The sequence below is a fragment of the Kickxella alabastrina genome (genome assembly GCF_025024165.1).
Source record: "Kickxella alabastrina strain RSA 675 chromosome Unknown BX661scaffold_3, whole genome shotgun sequence".
Classification (NCBI taxonomy): domain Eukaryota; kingdom Fungi; phylum Kickxellomycota; class Kickxellomycetes; order Kickxellales; family Kickxellaceae; genus Kickxella; species Kickxella alabastrina.
The window spans coordinates 184,476-205,360 of NW_026251474.1; the positions used below are offsets into that span (position 1 = coordinate 184,476).

At 48.2% G+C, this 20,885-nt stretch overlaps 8 protein-coding genes across 8 annotated transcripts; 2 read left to right on the plus strand and 6 right to left on the minus strand.

The window, feature by feature from the left end:
* Window positions 1-894: 894 nt before the first annotated feature.
* BX661DRAFT_137404 (fork head domain-containing protein) lies at window positions 895-1,185 on the plus strand (the record flags this gene model as incomplete). Its single annotated transcript, XM_051532695.1, has 1 exon — window positions 895-1,185. A coding segment is annotated over one exon (291 nt), but the record flags the coding sequence as incomplete, so codon positions are not given.
* Window positions 1,186-2,248: 1,063 nt separating this feature from the next.
* On the minus strand, window positions 2,249-3,410 carry BX661DRAFT_177290 (uncharacterized protein). Its single transcript, XM_051534594.1, has 2 exons — window positions 2,949-3,410; window positions 2,249-2,928 (listed from the first exon to the last, which is right to left on the minus strand). Exons 1-2 carry the CDS (start codon window positions 3,344-3,346, stop codon window positions 2,253-2,255), a joined length of 1,074 nt encoding a protein of 357 aa, XP_051394040.1. The 5' UTR covers window positions 3,347-3,410; the 3' UTR covers window positions 2,249-2,252.
* Window positions 3,385-4,787, minus strand: BX661DRAFT_177291 (mitochondrial carrier domain-containing protein). The gene is made up of 2 exons (XM_051534595.1): window positions 4,241-4,787; window positions 3,385-4,164 (listed from the first exon to the last, which is right to left on the minus strand). The coding sequence occupies exons 1-2, from the start codon at window positions 4,724-4,726 to the stop codon at window positions 3,811-3,813; spliced, it is 840 nt and encodes a 279-aa protein (XP_051394041.1). The 5' UTR covers window positions 4,727-4,787; the 3' UTR covers window positions 3,385-3,810.
* A 373-nt stretch (window positions 4,788-5,160) lies between these two features.
* Window positions 5,161-6,525, plus strand: BX661DRAFT_177292 (Alpha/Beta hydrolase protein). Its single transcript, XM_051534596.1, is given in 3 exon segments — window positions 5,161-5,512; window positions 5,556-6,353; window positions 6,368-6,525. The coding sequence occupies 3 exon segments, from the start codon at window positions 5,253-5,255 to the stop codon at window positions 6,381-6,383; spliced, it is 1,074 nt and encodes a 357-aa protein (XP_051394042.1). The 5' UTR covers window positions 5,161-5,252; the 3' UTR covers window positions 6,384-6,525.
* Window positions 6,526-7,753: 1,228 nt separating this feature from the next.
* BX661DRAFT_63739 (P-loop containing nucleoside triphosphate hydrolase protein) lies at window positions 7,754-10,135 on the minus strand. The gene has a single exon (XM_051539353.1). It carries the CDS (start codon window positions 9,905-9,907, stop codon window positions 8,126-8,128), a length of 1,782 nt encoding a protein of 593 aa, XP_051394043.1. The 5' UTR covers window positions 9,908-10,135; the 3' UTR covers window positions 7,754-8,125.
* Window positions 10,136-12,036: 1,901 nt separating this feature from the next.
* On the minus strand, window positions 12,037-14,501 carry BX661DRAFT_177294 (ABC-2 type transporter-domain-containing protein). Its single transcript, XM_051534597.1, is given in 6 exon segments — window positions 12,037-12,743; window positions 12,794-13,022; window positions 13,039-13,331; window positions 13,475-13,682; window positions 13,715-13,870; window positions 13,894-14,501. 6 exon segments carry the CDS (start codon window positions 14,040-14,042, stop codon window positions 12,144-12,146), a joined length of 1,635 nt encoding a protein of 544 aa, XP_051394044.1. The 5' UTR covers window positions 14,043-14,501; the 3' UTR covers window positions 12,037-12,143.
* A 749-nt stretch (window positions 14,502-15,250) lies between these two features.
* On the minus strand, window positions 15,251-17,102 carry BX661DRAFT_177296 (uncharacterized protein). Its single transcript, XM_051534598.1, has 2 exons — window positions 15,695-17,102; window positions 15,251-15,650 (listed from the first exon to the last, which is right to left on the minus strand). The coding sequence occupies exons 1-2, from the start codon at window positions 16,619-16,621 to the stop codon at window positions 15,441-15,443; spliced, it is 1,137 nt and encodes a 378-aa protein (XP_051394045.1). The 5' UTR covers window positions 16,622-17,102; the 3' UTR covers window positions 15,251-15,440.
* A 665-nt stretch (window positions 17,103-17,767) lies between these two features.
* Window positions 17,768-18,192, minus strand: BX661DRAFT_63780 (uncharacterized protein). The gene has a single exon (XM_051539354.1). It carries the CDS (start codon window positions 18,048-18,050, stop codon window positions 17,820-17,822), a length of 231 nt encoding a protein of 76 aa, XP_051394046.1. The 5' UTR covers window positions 18,051-18,192; the 3' UTR covers window positions 17,768-17,819.
* Window positions 18,193-20,885: the final 2,693 nt, after the last annotated feature.

The window sequence follows — 20,885 nt, forward strand, 5'->3', positions numbered from 1 at the left end:
CGGTAACCTGAATAAAAAAGTTAAAATCGACAAAGATATTTTTTCTCTACCTTAGAATTGAAAACGATGGCGACATTAATATTTTAACTCTTTGATTAAAGGGAATCATTAAAGCGTGGGCCCGAGCAGTAGCGTTTAAAAATGCGTACACAGGTACTGTCTGTTTTGATTTTTAAATTAAAGTAGTATAAAAAATTCCGATATATTTTATGTTTACATATTGTATTGAACGGTCCTGCGTGTAAATGCCTTTTTATTCAGTAGTTTTTTAGAATTACTACTAGTTTCAGCTGATCAATATTTTTGCATTCTCAGCATCACAACCTGATGTTTGCAATAAAAATATACAACGCAAGAGTGCTTGTAAAGTTGCTTTGAAAAAATAAATGAGACAAATGTTGTGTTAAATTCAGGGTCATTTTTTCAATCAAGAGTGCGTTTTAGAATACCAAAACATTATGTAACAAACGTTACTAGACCCGCATCGTTTTGTAAAAACAATTGGATAATTACACGACAATATTTTCAAACAGCATTGCCTCTGGATAGTTTGTTGAATCCAGCGTTGCTATACAAAAGGCGGGCATGTCGCACACATATTTCATATGAAGCGTTTGTTAAATAATAAATAATAAATAATTTATTATTCTTTGTTACTCCTCCCTTATCCCTGCTACTCTTCTTCCTTTCCTTGTTTGTCTCCAAATAATTGTTATATTCTACACGAATTGTGTATATATTTCCTCCCCACCCTACTGAAAAACACCCCGCTATATTGATTGATATTAACAAATGAACAATTACAAGTTATTTCCAAGCAACCATCAAATCAGCCGCGACACCCCCTCCCATGCATCCATTGGCACGGGGCCAGGTCTTTTAAAGCGGAGAAGACGCCCACCATATTCATACACAGCACTAATAGCGCAAGCCATCATAATTTCCACCACAAAGCAGCTAACTTTGCGGGAGATATATGACAGCATCAACCGAATGTACCCGCAGATATGCCAGGGCCCAGATGTCGGATGGCAGAATACAATCAGGCATAATCTGAGTCTCAACCAGTGTTTCCAGCGCATCCCTCGGCATCAATTATCACCAAGTCAAACCTCAAGACTGCGCGGGAAGGGCAGTTACTGGACGGTAGATGTGGAGCTGATGGATCCAAATACCAGGAAGCGGCTGGAGGAAGCTGTTGCGTCGGAAACTTCAGCTATAATGACAGCTATGGAGGTGCCAGGAACAGCTGTAGTGCCGAGCAGCAGTGAGCAAAGCCGCCACGTGCGCAAAAAGACAAAGACCTCGCATTCGGCCACATCCTCTGAATCATCCGCTTTGCTGCTGCCAAATATATCCAAGTCGGTTGGTGCTAACAAGGTCCTATCGGTGGCGTCCCAGTCTTATCGTCAGTCAACAAACAGCAACCGCAGCCCGTACTTGGTTTACGATCGGGATAACATCCAGTATGTGAGCCCAGCAATACAGTCGTCGTCGCCTTACTTCCAAAGTTCCATGAACTCGCCAATCTCCACCACCATGCCGGCCGTTGAGCCCAAGTATATGTCGTCTCCGATTCCCCGTGGTCATTTTTCTGACTCACGGATGGATCTGCCCCCAATTCTCCCTCCCTTTCTTCCGTAATGCCGCACGGACTACAGTCTGGTGGCCGCTACTACAGTCGCATAGCGTTGAAAAGGTACGATTCTGGTACTGTGCGCTCGGACATTTCGCAAGATTCACGGGTATCATCGGCAAACATGTGGGACAGCGGTTCTAATAGCCCGCCTCCGATGGATAGCGCCGGTTTGTCGACAGCGACGTATGCAAATTCTCACAATTTGTTTGGCGCAACGATTCTTTGTGCGCGCTCGACAGCCAGGTCCCAGACTCAGGGCCAGAATCAGGGGGGTCGCGGTGGGTTGGGATCTGATAATTCGCTGCCTCAGGCTTCTTCATTATCGGCATCCCTGTACCGCCGGTCTCCCTACTCGTTGTCTCCAGCGTCGACTGTCATGCCGCTGAACGACTCGTGCCCCAACAGTAACTCCAAGGACGCATCGGATTCGGAGAAGCTGAGTATCAATCATTTATTAAACTAGAAAACAATACATTATCGCCAACAGAGGCATTTAATTGAGCATTGACAATGCCTGTGAGCACACACATTTTTAAAAGGATTTTTTATATAGGAATTAAAGTTAATATTTGCATTAATAAAAGCATCAAACTTTTCAAATAAAGAACCCGCATTATTTGCCAGGCGCCAGCGGGTTGCACTCATTGATATCGCTAGAATACGCACGTCCAAACCGCCTGAACTCAACATACGCCTTGGTATGCTCAAACTCAGGCTCTTCCACCAACTTCAAGCACTTATAAAGCGCTGTATCAAGCAACTCCTCGCGCAACCTTAGCCTCGATCCCACATCACCATGGGCATCAATCAACGCATTAACCAAAGCCAACGCACTAGTCACAACCCGTTCAGCATGGACGCCAAACATTTGCGAGGATCTATCCAGCGAGCCCAGAGAGCTCATCGAACCTATTGAACCCTGGGAGCTCGCGTTGCTCAGACTGGTTGTGCTGCGATGGCACTCGCTGCTCGGGGAGGAGGGCGAGGGCATGTAGGCACCTGTGGATGCCATTTCAGAGGCAAAAATAAACGCGGCGTTGGCCATTGAGTCAAAGCGGTTGCGCAATCCGAGGGCGGATTTGGCTCGCGTGAATGCATCCATAACGGCGTAAATCCCATTATCAGACTCCCACCTGCCGCCGGCCTTTACGCACCTAACCGAATGTTTGGTGCACAGTTTAGTCAATGCACGAAAGGCATTCGTAAACGTGCCGTGGTCCTCAGCAAATCCCAACACCAGAGCCAAGCTAGCAGGAATCGATGTCTTTGCCACTGTGGCAATGCCGACGCTCATGGTAGCCAGTAGGACGTGCATTGGATGGCTTCGGATACCGCTAACGCTGGTATCACGGCGTACTTGTCGAAGAGGCCGTCGGCTGTGGCGACTATGGTTCCAAAGTTGTAGTTTTGGGCGTCAGTCTGGGAGGCTAGCGAGCATACCCAGCAGAGCAGGATGTGCTCGAGAACCTCAGCTGCGTTTGTGTCTGTGGCCGGGTGACTGTGGGCACAGCTGAGGGGCGATTCGAGGTGCCGGCGGAGATTAACGAGCGATTTTGTCAGTGCGTGCGTGTCGATTGCGGCTGGATACAACATGTTGCTCACGATGTTTACTAGTGCCTGCGTGTGGTGCGCCCGCAGCCTGTCCAAGTGAAGCGTGGGTGTCGAAGAGGTTGTGCTTCCGGCCAGACTGACTGTCGAATAGCTCATTTTGATACTAAAAATATTATTGGGTACTTTTGTGTGGCTATTAATTAAAAGAAAATGGGTTTTTGACAACAGAGGAAGCAACGCGACCCGGATTGCGGTGGGCGAGATACATACCTGGTTGTGCAAATTTCATCCTCTTCCAAAGATGGGCGCAACCGCCGTGGGCGGCTTAATTGCAAGCCCATTCCTCATTCCCCTCGTAAGAAAAGACGCGGAGGCAGTATTGTAGGCCGCGGGCGATGGGGCCAAGAATGTCAGCAGTAACCGCGTCTTTAATTATTTTCTAAATGCAAAAAAAGTTACTGCGCGTGTTTTAGACGAAACCAAACAAAACCCCCCACCAGCAAATAACAGTTAATCATGATTGCGTTTCATGATTCTGATCCGCGCACTGGAGAGCCGAGCTTTTTTGTGTATTGATTAAACATTGGGTTATAAATGTCATTGAATTTGTATGGTTGTGGTTAGCTACTCAAGGCCTTCATTGTCCACTCGTACATCACAAACGTGGCAGCGTTGGCGGGGAATGCTCTGAGGATGGTCGGGCCAAATCCGCGGAAGAATATGCGCCAGTTGCCGCCCTTGGACTCGTGCAATAGAGCCTTGAACGCGTCTGACGTTGTCTTGTACTTGTAATCCATCTGCATGCGTGATTTGATAACATCCTGCGGATATGCCGTCAGCCAAGCCGCGATACCAGCAAAGCCGCCGGCAAGGAATTGCTCCGCGCCGTTGCTCTTTGACCCGTCAGCCACGCCCAAACGACGGTACACGAGCGCCGCCTTGAGGCCCTCATACATCCAAAATAGCCCCAGAAGCTGGGATATCGCGCATGATCGTGATTCCCAGGCCGCGGTACAGTCCCTTCAGGCCGCGCTCCTGGAATGTCCGCACGCCACAGTTAAACACGCCAGTGTACGGCTTGTGGCCGGCTACAGCGGCGATGGCAGACTGGGTCTGCAGCTTGACCTTGAGCAGCTCAACGGGGCAATTAAGGAAAGACATGACTCCTCCGGCAAGACCACCGGCCATCGCCTTCTGGTTCAGCGTCAGTGGGCCTGAGGAGTTGGACTGCAGCAGGCGCAGAAAGTACCCGTTGGCAGCAAACACCACGGCGTTGCAGAAGCCAATTCCGGCCAGCGGCGATGTCACACCCTTGTACAGGCCTGCCATGCCCTCACCCTTGATGGTTGCCCGCAGGCAGTCCATGCCACCAGAGTAAACCGGCGGATTGGGCTGTGTCTGCATGCGCACCTTGATTGTGTCGAAGGGATGGCCGACGACCACTTGCGCCCAGCCGCCCATTGTGCCGGCGACGAACTCCCCGGCAGCCTTAGGAACGACCTCCTTCTTTTTTGTTGTAATGATGACTGTCTCCATGGTCTGTCTGTGTATGTAAAAGTGCGACGAAAAAATTATATAATAAAGAAGTTGACTGAAGGAGAGAGAGAGAGAGAAAAGGGGCGCTTGTATGAAGCGCCTCTCGTTTATACAAATTGATCGCCTCGCTGCAATTCGTCCTATTCTCTTTCTTTTTTTCCTAGGTGGCGTTCAGCCAGCTTTATTCACTGAGAGATATGATCAAGATCAGCCGTGGCCTGTAATGCAATCTGATTTTTCCCAATCACCCGCCAAACAACCGTCCGAGCCGCGTTGCCGATGTGCGAGATGGCAGCAACTCAGTAACAGCAAAACAAGGGTGTGGAGGGGGGCTGTCGGCTTACATTCACGTGAATTGACTTTGGCGCAAACATACAATGATGTTTGTCCAGTCGCATTTTTTATTACCCCTCCTCTTTTTCTCTTTTCTTCCCTTTTGGTCTAATTTATTCCCACTTTATTTTTGGTTCGCTCTCTTCATTCTAATTCCTCTTCTAAAAGCTTGCACACCAGGCGAGGAGGCATCATGTTATACGCCATTTTCCACTATCTCGGGGGCGTAGAAGAAACGGTAGCATCTATACTAAAACTGGCGCCCACCGTCGGCTACTATGTGACCGCAATGGTCGTCGGCCTGACACTGTTCGGCCTGTCCGCAGTCTGGCTCTTCCAGCGCGACATGGTCTACCCAGCAGCGTTCCCAGCGCACTCTCGCGAGCGCGTATCCCTCCCCTCGCAGTTCGGCATGCCGCACTTTGACGACATCCGCCTCGAAACCCCGACAAGGTGCTTATCCGGGGATACCTGATTAAGCGCGCAACTGACGAAGGACGAAAAACGCACCGACACTGCTGTACTTCCACGCCAACGCTGGAAACATGGGCCACAGACTGCCGATTGCCAAGCTTATGTACGAGATGCTCGGGTGCAATGTGTTTATGCTGTCGTACCGCGGATACGGGCTTTCCGAGGGCCAGCCGTCGGAGGCTGGTATTAAGACCGATGCGCAGACGGCGCTGGAGTTTGTCCGCTCGCACCCGCTGACGGCCAACACCAAGCTGGTGGCCTACGGGCAGTCGCTGGGCGGCGCCGTGGCCATCGACCTTGTGGCGGCCAACGAGCCCGAGTTTGCCGGAATCATCTTGGAGAACACCTTTCTTTCCATCGCCAAGCTGGTGCCCAGCGTTCTGCCCATCCTCAAGTACGTGACGTTCCTAGCCAGCGAGAAGTGGAACTCGGAGCAGGCTATCCGCAAGATCACCACAGTGCCTGTGCTCTTCCTCTCTGGTCTTCAAGACGACCTGGTGCCGCCGCCGCAGATGCGCAAGCTGCACGAGCTGGCTGCGCGCAACCAGGACGGGAAGAGCATGAAGGTTACGTGGGAGGAGTTTGCCAATGGAAAGCACAACGACACGTGTGTACAGCCCGGGTACTACGAGAAGATCTCGAACTGGTGGAAGAACACTGTGGTTACTGCTGCTCCCTATGTGCCTACTGGCCGGCTGGGCGGTCTGGAGCCCAAAGACACTGTCGAAAAGTCTGATGGCGAGAACATCTACCGCGTCGAGTCCGCTTCGGCCGACCGGAGCTTTGAGGATGCCGAGGGCAGCACGCCGGCTGGCGGCTCGTCCGCCGCACGAGCAAGAAGCATGACTGATGCGAGTCGTAGATCAATCAGGCGATTAGCAGATCCTCTGGATTTGTGAGCACTCAGTGACAAATGACCCAGAAAATTATTTTTTATGTTTTGAAACCTCGCCTATTTCTCACACACAATAATATCCATGTTTGACGGTTTTCTTTTCTTTTCTTTTTCTTTCTTTAATTTTGTTTGGCATTGTCCGTCGCTCTCTCAATTCTTTGAAACCCAATTTGAATACCTTGAAAAACTATTGGCATGGCTTCCGAAGTACCAACGGCAACGGTCATCGTCGAGATGGACGAGCCCTACGTGCAGGGCATTCTTCAAACAGCGTTCTCCAAGTACGGGCGCCTCATCAAGGCGCAGACAGCCGCCGAGTACACCCCCAGCACTAGCACCCCCGGCACGCGGCTCATGCACTGGCGCGAATACGAAAATATCGACTGGGACACCGTGCACCGCTCCACCACAACGTTCTCCAGTGCCTACTGCATCCGCAAGGGCTCATCCGCAAAGCGCAAATGGCCTTCAACATCAAGCTCTACACGGCAAAGCATCCCGAATCGATCCTGAAAACAGGCGTGCCTGAGACGTGGATTGTGGAGCTGGATGATATTGATTATTTGGACGAGGCCATGATGGAATGCTATGAGGTTGAGGACGGGATGCGGCGAATGAGGGCGTGGAGGATCCGCGGTTGCGTGAGCAGTTTATCTTGAAGCCCTCGTTGACGGGCCGTGGAGCTGGGATTTACGTGTTTGATACGCGGGAACGCCTGGAGGAGCTACTCGAGAGAGAGTTTGCGAGCGACGACGAAGACAGCGACGACGACGATGGCGAGGACAGCGATGACGAGGATGACGGCACGGAGCAGCAGCACATGGGATCCATGCTGTCGTCGCACCAAGCCGTGTCGCAGATCCGCGAGTGGGTTATTCAGCGGTACATCAACCGGCCCCTGCTTCTGAGCGCCCGCAACAACCGCAAATTCCACATCCGCACCTACGTCCTAGCAGCCGGTGACCTCAATGTATACGTCTACCGCCAAATGCTCGCCCTCTTTGCCCCCAGCCCCTATACGCAATCTGCCAGCGACCTTGACGATCAGCGGGCGCACCTCACCAACACCTGTCTGCAAGCCAAACTCTCAGGCTTTGACGAAGCACAGGCGGTGGATTTGTTCTGGAACCTCGAATTGCCCGAGGACAAGCTGGAGCATGTTTTTGATCAGATTTGCCGTATCATGAAGGACACCTTCGCTGCTGTGGCTAGTGAGTCGACGTCGTTCCAGGCTTGGGGTAATTGCATTGAGCAGTTTGGATTTGACTTTTTGGTCGATGAGAACTATACCGCGTTTATGCTCGAGGCTAATGCTTATCCGGATTTCAAGCAGACCGGTGAGGGCTGAAGTCTGTTGTTGAAGGATTTATGGCTGCGTCGGTGGCTGTTGCTGCGGAAAAGTTCTTGCTCGATCCTGAGCTCGTACAGTCCGAATTACGCGAGATGATGGACGCAGACCGCAAGGATTTGGTCAAGGTTTTCGCTCACAAGAACGAGAGGAAATGGTAATAATTATTTAATTTGAATATAGACTATGAAAAAGACAGCCTAACATATGATTTATCTTCACAGCCAAATGTACCTCGGCGTGGCCTTCCACATGAGTAGAATGTATCCGCCAATGTAGTAGCCTGCCCCGACCAACAAAAGCAACAGGACGTTCTGCCAGATGTTGATGACATTCATATCGTACGAGCTCAAACCTGGTCCCCGCTCTCAAAGCACTGCAATTCATCCGCGCACGTAAACCCCATGCCGGTCATTTCATTCTGCGCCAATGCAGAAAACGCATAGAAAATCGGATTAACCCACCGGATCCAGCTGAGCGCCGCCGTAATCGATTTGAAATTGACAAACAACCCGCTGTAAAGCATCTGTACTGTGATAGCAGCTGTGGATATAAGGTAGATGACGGCGACGGATTTTATGGACCCGGCGAACACAAACATGAAACCAATGGTTACAATATTTTGGCAGTAGAATATAATCAGACCGGTGAAGAACTTGCCGGCGTTAAAGTCCAGGCGACTGATGAAGTAGACACTGGCGTAGAATAATGTGTTGCAGATGAGCGCGATGGGCGCATATGTTGCGGCCTTGGACACGTAGTATGTGGACAGTCGGTATGACGCCGATGCCTGCTCTCGCGTGGCAATAACCAGGTCTGTGACAAGAAGAGCAATCTGAGGCATGAAAATAGGGAACGTTGCCTGGACAACAATAATGTACAGGATACCCAGGCGGTTTAGAATGCTGGCAGAGTCGTGGCCCAGATAGTAGAACAGGAACCCGATGAACATACCCATCCACATTGGCTGAATTACCTGCCCGATAATATAGTATGTGTTTCGGACTATGTTGGTCCAGTCGCGGCGATACAATGCGCGGAACTCGTAGAACCATCCATTTTGCGTCGTATCCACCTCTTCTGTGAGCAGGCTGCTGTCGATTTTGAGGTGTCCGTTCCAAAAGTTCTTGGCCTGGGATGAGTCTTTGACCGCTAGCTGTTTTAGGTGCACGCTGAATTTTTTCACCATGATGTCGACCTGCTCCTTGCTCCTGCCCAGCGCCTCATCACTGCGGTAGTCCAGGGTCATCAGGTCGACAAAGTAGTCAGCGGGATTCTCGTGCATGGGACACTGGAAACCGATGCTCGCAAAGTAATCGATTGCCGAAGACGTCGGGCCAAAATAGACGATGCTCCCCTGAGACATCAAAATGACCTTGTCAAAGATATTGAAGATCCGCGCGCTGGGCTGGTGAATGGTCATGATTGAAGCAATGCCTTGCTCTACGGATATCTTTTTGACCAACTCTACCACAAGCTCTGACGAGTTGCTGTCCAGGCCTGACGTGGGCTCGTCAAGGAACAGCAGTTGTGGGTCGGTCAGCAGCTCGGTACCGATGCTGACACGCTTGCGCTCTCCGCCAGAAACACCACGAGTGGCAGCATCCCCAATGCGAGTGTTCCTTGCATTTTCCAGGCGCAACTGCTGAATAACTATATTAACGCGTTCGGCCTTCTGCTCGGGAGTGTAGTTGGTATTGGGAAGGCGCAGCTTGGACGCATACGACAGTGTCTCATGGACAGTCAGCAAAGAATGCATCAGATCGTCTTGCTGAACATAGGCTGTCAGACGCTTGAATGTATCGGGATTGCGCTTGTTACCGCGGAAAAGAATCTTGCCTGTGAGTTCGCCGCCGACAATGCGGCCGGAAAGTGCGTTGAGAAGTGTGGTCTTGCCGGCACCTGATGAGCCAATGAGTGCAATGGCTTCTCCAGATTTCGCTTGACCGGATATGCCTCTGAGAATGCTCTTTACAGAGCTTTTGGGTCCGTCCTTGGAGTTAACTTTGTATTCGAGGTTCTTCCAGCTAAGAATCACGTCTGTCTGTGATGCCGACGGCTCATCGAGATCTATGGTAGAGATGGATGACTTGGCGGTGTGGTCGTCGCCGTATTCGCTGGAGAAAAACATGTGTTTAATGTTATTTTTTCTTGTGGGCAAGCGAGAAAGCAAGGTTTAAATGTGTTTTAAATAAAAAAGGGGATAACTAAATAATTGAATAAAATGCAGTGCGACAAAAAATATAGTAAATGTTTGGTTTATAAATGTTGGGCAGTGTGTCCGCAAGTGTTGTGTCAAACAGGGTGTATACGGGGGAGAGAAGGAAAACAAACAGGCGAGGCCGGGGAATAAATGCTAAAGAATACGACAAAAATGCGCGCTCTGCTTGGGCTATCAGGGTATATTCAGTTACATTACACTAGCACAAGTGCAGTGCTTGGAATATAAATAACACTAGTAATGTCAATTTCACATTGACAAACCAATTCACACAATGTTGGCGCCTGTATTAATTGTGTATTTTGCAATTGCTATCAAAATAGCTTTTGAATGTCGATTGTTCCCATACCATTAATTGCTAATATTATGACTATTACAGCCACAGCACCAGCAGCAAAAAATATATAAACACGGACATGCTAAGCCGATGCACATGGAAATGCACAGCACACCAACGCAAAAAAAGTTTGAATACAAAAAAATTGACAATTGTTCTTTTTGGATTGTAAAATACTTTGATCCTAAAAGACAACAAGGGGGGCACAATATTACAACGGGAAATTCATGGTTGTCTATTGTTAATAATATTTTTTTACACCCAAATGTACTTTGGCTTGGCCTTCCAACGCAGCAAAGCATATCCGGCGACGTAAAATACAAGCCAATTAAAAGAGCATCATTGTGTTTTCCAAAATATACCAGATGACCTTGCGACACCAAAATGACCTTGTCAAACAAGTTGAAAATCCGCGCGCTCGGCTGGTGGATGGTCATAAGGGCAGCTATGCGGCGCTCGTTGACAATCTGCTTAACCAGCTCGACGACCAGCTGCGAGGAGTTGCTGTCTAATAATCCAGAGTAGGCTCGTCCAAAAAATAAGGCTGGGGTTAGTCAAAAGCTCAGTCCCGATGCTCACACGCTTTCGCTCACCGCCAGAGACACTGCGCACTTCCATGTCTCCAATCTGCGACTTTCTGACGCTTTCCAGCCGCAGTTGTTTTATTATCTTAGCAACACGATCGCGCTTGTCCTTGGCTGTATGTAAGGAGTTGGGCAGGCGCAATTTGGATGCATAGTCTAGCGTTTCTTCAACAGTCAGCAGCGGGTCCATAATGTCGTCTTGCTGCACATAGGCCGTGAGCCGCCTGAAGCTGCTCAGATGGCACTGTGCGCCATGATAGAGAACACGGCGGTCAAGCTCCCCCGACAATACGCCCAGAGAGTGCATTTAGCAGAGTGGTTTTTCCGGCTCCCGAAGACCCTATGATAGCAATTGTCTCCCAGCTCTGACCTCGCTGTTTATTTCGTTTAGGATGACTCGGTAGGCGGTGCTTTTATTAACCATTTGGCGACCTCGTAGGTCAACTTTTCCCACTGTAAAATGGTTTCGGCCTGCGGAATGAAAGCCATGTCTAACGGCGTTGGCGTCAGAATACCGCTATTTGGCTTTTCAGTATAAAAAGATACTGCCGTTTTGTTCAAGTTGAATGATTGCATCTGGTGAGCGCCCTGCCGCTTGTGAGAGCGGTGCCATTGACATGACTGACATTGGAGCACCCCGAAATACTATAGCACTCTATACTATTGAATGTGTTATTGCCTTAAATGTTTGTGAATATTTAGAATATTAAATTTATAGTGAAAAAATATTATCCGTGCACAATGTTAATTTTAAGATAGAACCTGATATGTTGACAGAATGTGGCGTAGCAGTATACGGCTAGTTGTAGCTATAGTGCCAAAGCCTATATACAGACAAATGAAATATATCATGGCACAGCCCATGTATAATTTCCTAAATAAATCACAGTAACTGCAGTAGTAACCGCAAACGACAAAATTTTAAATACATATTTTCCAAGTAACGAGTAATGGCACGCCGAGCTATTAAACCATTTATTTGTGAATTATGTCATGATGCCGACCAGCACCATCTTTCCAATACATGTGTTACTGACAATATATGTAAGCCTCCCGAATATACATGTGGTCTCGGCACAAAAGCAAATTTAAATATACAAGCGATGAAATATAAATAATGAGTTATCGATGAGTATATATTTTTAAACTTTTAGCTTTTGAAAAATCAATATCTAATAGAAAATATGTAAATGTAATTTTACTCTAGCAAACTGAAGCGTTATATTTATAGCCAGATAGACCTGGGCTTGGCGGCCCAGCGAAGCAAGGAGTATCCCATAATGATGTCAGCTGTGGCAAGCATCAGAAGAAGCAGAATGTTCTGCCAGATGGTGAAGCGACCAAAACCGTACGACTCAATGACCTGTGTGCCATTCTCGTAGCACTGGACGCCTGCCTGGCAAACAAACTCCATGCCGCGCAACTCGTTCTGAGCGAAGGCACTGAAAGCATACTGAACCGGGTTGACCCAACGGATCCAGCGAAGAACAGTGGTAATGGTCTTTGGGTTGGCAAACAGACCGCCAAACAGAATCTGAATGGTCAGAACAATAGGTGCCACGACAAAGCCGAACTCAATGGACTTGATGGCCGAGCCAACCAGGAGCATGAACGTGATAGAAACAATGATCAGACTGTAGAACGTGGCCAGGCCGATGAAGAACTTGTCCGCGTCAATCGACAGACGGCTGATAAAGTAAACACCCGTGAAGAAAATCGTGTTGGCGATCAGCGAAATCGGGATAAACGTGGTCAGCTTGGATGTGTAGAAGGACGTGACGCGGTATGTCGCTGACGAACGCTCGCGCACCATGATGTCGCGCTCCTTATAATACAAAGTGAGCATGGGCATGACAACGGGAACGTGGCATTGACGCAGATGATAAACAGCGCGCCGAGACGGTTGTTGATGCTGAGCGCGTCCTCCTTAAGATAGTAGAAGATAAATCCGATAAGCAGAGCCATGAAGATGGCCTGCGTTCCTTGGCCAGCAATAAAGGGTGTGTTCCTCAGGGCATTCATCCAGTCGCGCCGAGCCAGCGTGCTGTACTCGTAGAACCAGTTGTTCCGGGGAATTTCGGGATCCTGGTAGGCCTCAATGTTGCTGTCAGTGACTTGACCACTTCAAGCTCTTCTCGCCACTGTCCCTGGACAGACCCTGCTGCCGAGTGTACTCCTCAAACTTCTCGACAAGGTGGTTGACCTGCTCTTTGCTGCTGGCCAGCGCTTCATCGCTGCGGTAGTCCAGGGTCATCAGGTCGACAAAGTAGTCGGCGGGGTTCTCGTGCATGGGACACTGGAAACCGATGTTTGCAAAGTAGTCGATTGCCGAAGACGTCGGGCCAAAATAAACGATCCGTCCCTGGGAGAGCAAAATGACCTTGTCAAAGATATTGAAGATCCGCGCGCTGGGCTGGTGAATGTCATGATTGTGGCAGTGCGCTGCTCAACAGATATTTTCTTGACCAACTCTACCACAAGCTCTGACGAGTTCTGTCCAGGCCTGACGTGGCTCGTCAAGGAACAGCAGCCGTGGGTCGGTCAGCAGCTCGGTACCGATCTGACACGCTTGCGCTCTCCACCAGAAACACCACGAGTGGCAGCATCCCCAATGCGAGTGTTCCTTGCATTTTCCAGGCGCAACTGCTGAATAACTATATTAACGCGTCGGCCTTCTGCTCGGGAGTGTAGCTGGTATTGGAAGGCGCAGTTGGATGAATACGACAGTGTCTCATGGACAGTCAGCAAAGGATGCATCAGTCGTCTTGCTGAACATAGGCTGTCAGGCGCTTAAACGTGCCGGGATTGCGCTTGTTACCGCGGAAAAGAATCTTGCCTGTGAGCTCGCCGCCGACAATGCGGCCGGAAAGCGCGTTGAGAAGTGTGGTCTTGCCAGCGCCTGAGGAGCCAATAAGTGCGATGGCCTCTCCTGCGCAGACCGCGCCGGTGATGCTTTGGAGAATGGTGCGCGAGACTCCTTTTTGTCGACTTTGGACTTGACCACGTAGTTTAGGTTTTCCCAGCTGAGAATGACCTCGGAGGTGGGCCCAGAAATATATTGCTTTGAGGAGTTCTGCGTCTTTGCGCCCTCGGTCATGGCCTCTTCGTCGTAGCAGTTAGACATCGTGGGAGTCGGTTTGTGTTGATGTGTAATAATGAAAGGGCAGTAGATAATTAGAAGAAAAGAGTATAGAAAAGGTCCTGTGTAAGCAGGTATAAATAATCAGAAGGAAAAAGAATGTGGCTAGATGCGAATAAATATAAAAACAAAGGGCGTTCTAAAGATGGTTCCTAATATTGGGCTTGGTAAAGAAAAAGTGGTGGGCACACCATCTCAGTTTAAGTACTTTTCAAGACGAAGGATATTGGGGGCGGGGAGGACGTGCCAAGAAAGGTCGACTAAGCATGGATCGATGATGGCGAAATATATGCTGCTGAGACGTTTTTTTATTTGCATTTTGGTCCAGTGGCAAAAAAACTAACGCTTAGAAAATATATGTAAATCATTATAAGGTAGGGTTTTTTTAACACTTGAACGCTTTGAAAACTCAACGCTTATCCTTTGGCAGAAATTCAATACGCTCCTTTTTTGAACTTGCGGGCTCATAAAAATTTTATGTAGGAAAATCATAACAAAATTTCCATCTAACGCGGAGATTTGCAGTTTTTTTCATGCAATTAGGGTGGTGATTGCGGTGCCGAAGTCGCTGCGAGGTTTCCATGGGCTAAAATTTACCGGCTACGCGCCGACTGTGGGTGCGAAACAGCCAGCATTTTTCCGTTGTGAAATTATTTATACTCAACAAAACCCTTTTTAAGTGGTTAAAATTTAACAGCCACACAGGCCAACCCTGAGCGAGTTCACCAGTAGTGGGTACTTCACAAGATCCAGTCTGATTTTTCAAGGCGAGAAGCTGGGCACAGTCTACTCAGCCCCGGAAATTGAATTAAAATAATGCTTTCTTATTTGCGCGCCTCGTCTGGCCTGGTCTGGTCTTCGGCATTTTGCTCGGGGAAAAGTATCTTTTTCGCTTCTATACACAAAAAGCACCAGGTTCTCCGAGCTCGACCTTTTTTTACTCCATAGTTTGAGCACGCGCCTCGCATCCGTTGCTGCCGTGAGTGACTGCAAGGTCACTCAAGGAGCAGTAAACACGGATATGCCAACATCAGCAGACGATGTCCACTGCGTGTGGCGGGATCTGAGTAACAAGCAGTAGTACATTGTTTACGTCATAGAGAAATACATTTGACTATTATACTATAAAATTTTGGCATATGCACTATTACAAGTATGTTTCAAATGCTTGAATAAAAACATTAGGCGCAAGATGGTCATTTGAAAAGGCAACAATGCGTAGAATAATGGGGCAATGATATATGCGTATGTGTAGTGCGGTGTTAAATTAAAAAGCAAAACCAGGGAAATAATATGAAAATGGAAAATCCGCCGCAAATCCAAATGTTACTAAAAGGGTTAGGTAGTAGTGTATTTGCATTTTTTTACACAATACAGAAAGTTCTATGCCGAAGCGTTTTGGTGCTCCGAGCGATGCGTCACCTCGTAGTCGACATGGACATGGCATCGGCCAACACCAGGCATGCGCTCATACTTCTCCTGCAGCGACTCAGCCACATCGTGGATTGTTACCAGCGGCGTGCACGGCGGCATGACAATGTCAACTTCGACAAAGAGCTTGGCGCCCGAATGATAAGCAACAACACGGTCGACCTTTTCAATGCGCGGGTCGTGGTGATAGCCGTGAATGTCAGCACCTGCAGAAGATGCGGGTCGGCGCGAATGCCAACAATGAGCTTGATCTGATCCCAGGCTTCCTCGACCCAGGACTTTAGGATAATCAGCGCGATAATCAGCGAGCCCATCGGATCCATCCAGGGCATCATATGCTTGCTGGCAATGGCCACAGCCAGGCCAAAGGCGTTAACGATAACGTCGTTCCGGTGGTCAGTCATCAGAACGTGTGCGGCGTGGTATTCGCGCAGAGAGTAGCAGTACAGGTACAGAAATATCTTGGCGACCAGCGCGGCGATGACGCAGATGGCATCGTAAATCGAGAGCTGGTTTGAAACGCCCTCGGCAGCAATCAGCGCCCGAACGGACTCGACCAAGAGCACTACTGAGAAAGTTCCCATGAGCACAGAGAACACAATTACACCAATGGTCTCCAGCTTGAAGCGGCCAGTGGGATAGAGTGAAAACCGGTCGCTGCGGCGGGCGGCCATCGATGCCAGAAGCAAGATGATCGAGGACAAGAGATCCATCATGGCCTCGCTCATCGTTGCAAACAGTGCCAGGGACCTCGATGAAATGGCGGCGTACAGCTGCGCCAGCACAACAAACACGTTCACAATGACTGAGATGCGCACGGCAAAGTCCACCTGCTGCTGCTTAGCCCGTAGCTGCTCGGACTGCAGCTCAAGGATGTCATCGGTATGCTGCTGGTTAACACTGAGGAGCTCGGCGATCAGCTCATTTTGAGCCTCATAGAATGCCGCGACCTTAGGGCCCTGCGTATGCGCGATATTACGTAATTCGTTTTCATCGACCTGTGCGGCAACAAACTTGGGAACAAGAATGGCCTCTGTCCGAGTGAGGCTGGATGACAGTGAAGACGTTGCCGAGCTGCTATGCGCGTGACTATTTATTCGCTGACAACGTGTACACGGCGTTGTGCCGCTCATATCACCCGTGTTGGAATCATGGATGTGGTGCGACTCTAAAAGCGGCTGGCGGCTCGGTGTAGAAATCCAGATATGGTGGTTGTGTTCGAGTTGTCGGATATGTTGCTGGTGCTGGGTATAGCGCCGTAGTTAGAAGTAGATGTAGCACAAAGCGAAGAGTGGGCTCTGCATTACCGCTTGTTGCGCCGCATCTGCAGGGTGGCGCTCGATGGCCAAAGCAGCGACATCTGCATACGTAGGCGACGAAAGCAGCGGGATATTCGTGTCGTTAGATATGTCCGACGGCTGTTGATTTTGTGTTTGGTCTGTGCCAGAGGCTGGCAATGCGGTTTGTTTGGCATGAGAACGGCTGTTTTTACTAGCGCTTTTGTCTTTTTGCCTGCCGACGTTTTTTTTGAGTGAGCCATTCCGATGAATTTATGTATTGATTGGCGGAAACTCAAATTTGATTACTTTTTTTCGCAAAAAAATAGACGAAAAATATAAGCGAATGCAAAAGAGACAGAAAAACATAATGCTTCTGTGTCGATTAAAACGCTGTGAAATGATGCGGAAATTTTACGCCCAACCATTTTTTGCAAAAATTAGAAGAGATCTCATAGATGACATTTTATAATAGTCTCAGTTTGACTGCGTGTGGAACACAGCGTTGATCCCAAAATGGCTAAAATCTAAAATAAAAAAAAAAATTTGATTTTGATTTTCTTTGAAGTCTTTAGACTGTAGCCAGTGGAAAAACTCTGGGGGGAGGCGGGGGAGACCGATGCCTCTTTCAACTCGGAGACAATACCACGACACGGCCCACTTGTGCCCGCCAATATTACTGCTTTTACTGCTTTTCCAACGACATCAGCATTTTTGTCTTGTGCACTTGGAGCTAGGGGCCAGAGTGGCGCAGTTGAGATAAATAACCAGATTTTCTATTGCTTGGCTTTTAATGGCGGCTCTTTCAGATTTATTGTTTGTTTTGTTGTTTTATTTGAATCCACGTGAAGCACATGAGCGCATATAAATAGAAAAGGCAACAAAGTCGGTCTGAACAAAAAAAGTGATTAAATATCCGCGGACAATTATCATTTTATGAACTGATGAGCTTATCAGACCAAGATCTCATCTGCAATAAATCATTAATAATGACAGACAAAATATGAAAATATTATATACATTGTTGATTCAATGCAACAAATAACAAAAAAGACTATGTAAAGACTGCAAAACTGAAGAGTAGGGGTGGTGAGTTAAATGGCCTTACTAAAAATAACAATATCAGCAACAGCAACAGCAACTGTGGCTTTGAACAAGCACCCTTCACGCTTAGGCTGGTTGGCTGACGGATGATTAAATGCAAAAAAGAACACATAATTGCATGAAGGAGCGCAACCGCCACAATGCAAGGCACGCAGCTCTCGCATAGCTCGATATACTCCATGTGTTATCCGAAATGGGGTTGGTGATAATATAAACACACGCAAATGGTGGTTTCCACAAATGTGTGCTAGCGGCCGCTTCCAAGGAGAAAACCAGATCTCGCCTCAGTTCAGTTCATAGGTGTGTGCGCCGAAGCATGCAGGTCACTGCCGTACAGCTTCCGCCGCAAGTCTGCAAATGTGCCGAGCTCTGCCGACTGCTTGAAGCTACCGACACACTCATACATACCATATTCATCCTCATCGTATTCTTCACCGTCGTCCTCTGTGTACTGGCCAAAGTGCTCTACTTGGCTTTCTGTGCGCTCGTGCTGCCGGCGCTGATGCTGCTGCTGCCGTTGCAAAACAGTGCTCCCTCGTCGCTGTACGAAGTAACTGGAGAAATTAGCCCCGAGTTTATCGACACCGGAGCGTTGGGTAGAATGCGGTTCGAGAGATCCAGATCAAACAGGGGTGCTGCCGACATAGGACGCGCGCGAAGCCCGTCGTTGGCGCCCTCTAGCCCCGTACTGGACGTGTAGCGCGATGTGGTCAGTGACGGCGTGGTGCTGCAGATTGGCGACATGCAGTGGTCAAAGAGCTCGCTGAGTGCCTCGCGCTTGAGATCAGGATCCGTGTACTGCACCTCTAACCGGCTAAACAGCAGGGGGCGTGTGGGCGACGATGTCGATCTCTTTGAGATGACGGCTGGCTTTATCGAGGTCATGATTGCAGGTGGTGGTAATAGAGTGGCTTGTAGCTGAAAGCGTTGGGAGGAATGGAAATTGTGTTTACTGGAAATAATATAAAAGAATGCAGACAGTTTCTTTTTTGCTCGAATACGACAATACAAGACAAGAAAAAAGGAGAGAAAGAAAATATACGAGTGGTCTTAAAAGGGCAGCGAGAGAATGAGCAAAGTCGGCGCGCGGGAGGTTGGGTGTTTGGGCAAAAAAAATGCGAGATGTGAGATCTTGAGTGCTAGTCGTGAAATGTCACAAATAAAGACAAAAGAATAATGCAATATAAGCTCGCAACAAGCAAAGTCGAAAAGAAACAGTTATATTCAAGGTTTTCAACAAAGCAATATATATGGAGTGGGGAGTTGTTTAATAGGAAATAAAAAAGTTGGAGAGAAGTAGGGAGGGAGACCATGAGCTTATATACGGTCTAGAGAAAACAGGGACGAAAAAAGTATGTACGAAAAAATAGACAATGTGCCAAATGCAAACATTTGGTCATACAAAATTTCTTCTGTTTCTTTCTTTCTCTCTTTCTCACAGTAGCTTCACAGTAAGAGAAAATTGTGCCTCATTAAATTTTTCGTCCCGCTTGAAAAGCCGACGAGAAATATAATACATGCCACAGAATAAAAATTACGCAGTACTGTGAATAGAACAGGCGACCAAAGCGGCAGAGCGAATGGATGAGGGTTGCAGAAAAGCCCAAGGAATAAGAAAAAAAGTTATTTTTATTGTGGCTCGGTTGCTTTATTTTCACCTCGCTCGCTGCATCAGGCAAAACATACAGTATTATTTGGTTCGGCTGCCCTGCTCTTCTGCATTCTGGTTGGTCTGCAGCGAAGCTGATAGCGATAGGCTTTTTTAGAAATCGACTGCAAATATTTTGCACGCTTGCAGAAATAATATGCCAAGTTTTACAAGTGAGTGCTGAAAATTCGCCTTTTTTTGCTTTTTTCAGTGAACACGCAAGAAAATTTTCACGCTAACGAGTGCGTAAAAAAATATGTAGGCATATTCCATTTGTTCCTAGAGTGTTATTGGCTTTTCGACACCGCAGTTTCCCCAGCCTTTTTTTGCTTACCCCACCAGCCAAGCTGGCCAGCGAGCACTTTATGGATTTACGCTGTCTTCTGGGTAGATTTTTTTTGCCGAAACCCCTATGGCGGACGTCTGTGCACAGCGCTGGTCGCCTAGTTTCTGTTGGGCTTGTCTTTGTCACATAATTTGAAGCAGGCAGATGATCCTCTTCGCGCACTGCCAAACGTGATGCATCCATGCCTTGTCCCTTGCCTATCGCTCTCTATACATCAATCGACTGAAGGCGACATGCGCGCGCACGCAAGCAGGCAGAACAGCAATCCCTGTGATGATCTGCCTGCTGTCTTTTCCGCAGACAAAGTTCCTTTTTTATCACTTTTTAATTTATTGTACCAGAAAGCTCTCTCTGCCAACACACGCATGTGAATTGTGAGAAACGGGCGTGCTATTACAAATTGGCCAGCCATTGTCTCCTCCAACAGGCAAACAAAAAACTTACATGTGAATCGTGTTTCAACCCTATGGTCCCAAAATATATCCGAAAGTGAGCGGGTTGGGCTCTCCTCGGATCACAGTCGAAGATGGGGTAGATTCATTTGCCGCACAATCAATGTAATGGACGCACACGCTCACACACGTCTGTATCCGTCTCCTGCTTGGAACGCCATGCTCCACTTGAAGTGCCAGCGGAGAAGCATATCGCCCGCAACACACTATCAAGGAAAACACATCATATCGACTAGTCCACCCAACCTGGTGCTCATCCGATAACCAACGACCCTATTTCTGCAAACGCAAATATCCTTTCACAAACATGTCACCTAACATTTGCCGACGTAGCAGGTGTGTAATACAAATACAAAAATTGAAAGTTTGTTTTTGTTTTGTTTTCAAGCTGGAAACAATAATAAATACAGCTTGACAACAAAAAATCATGTAAACAAAAACAACACTTTAATCAGTGTCACCAAACAGCTTGTACTGTCATAAACGCTCATCTTTCGGGATGTTGTTCATTGCCGCTGAGATTTGCAAAAGACGTGTGGCGCACGGATTTGAAATTAAATTACAATCAGA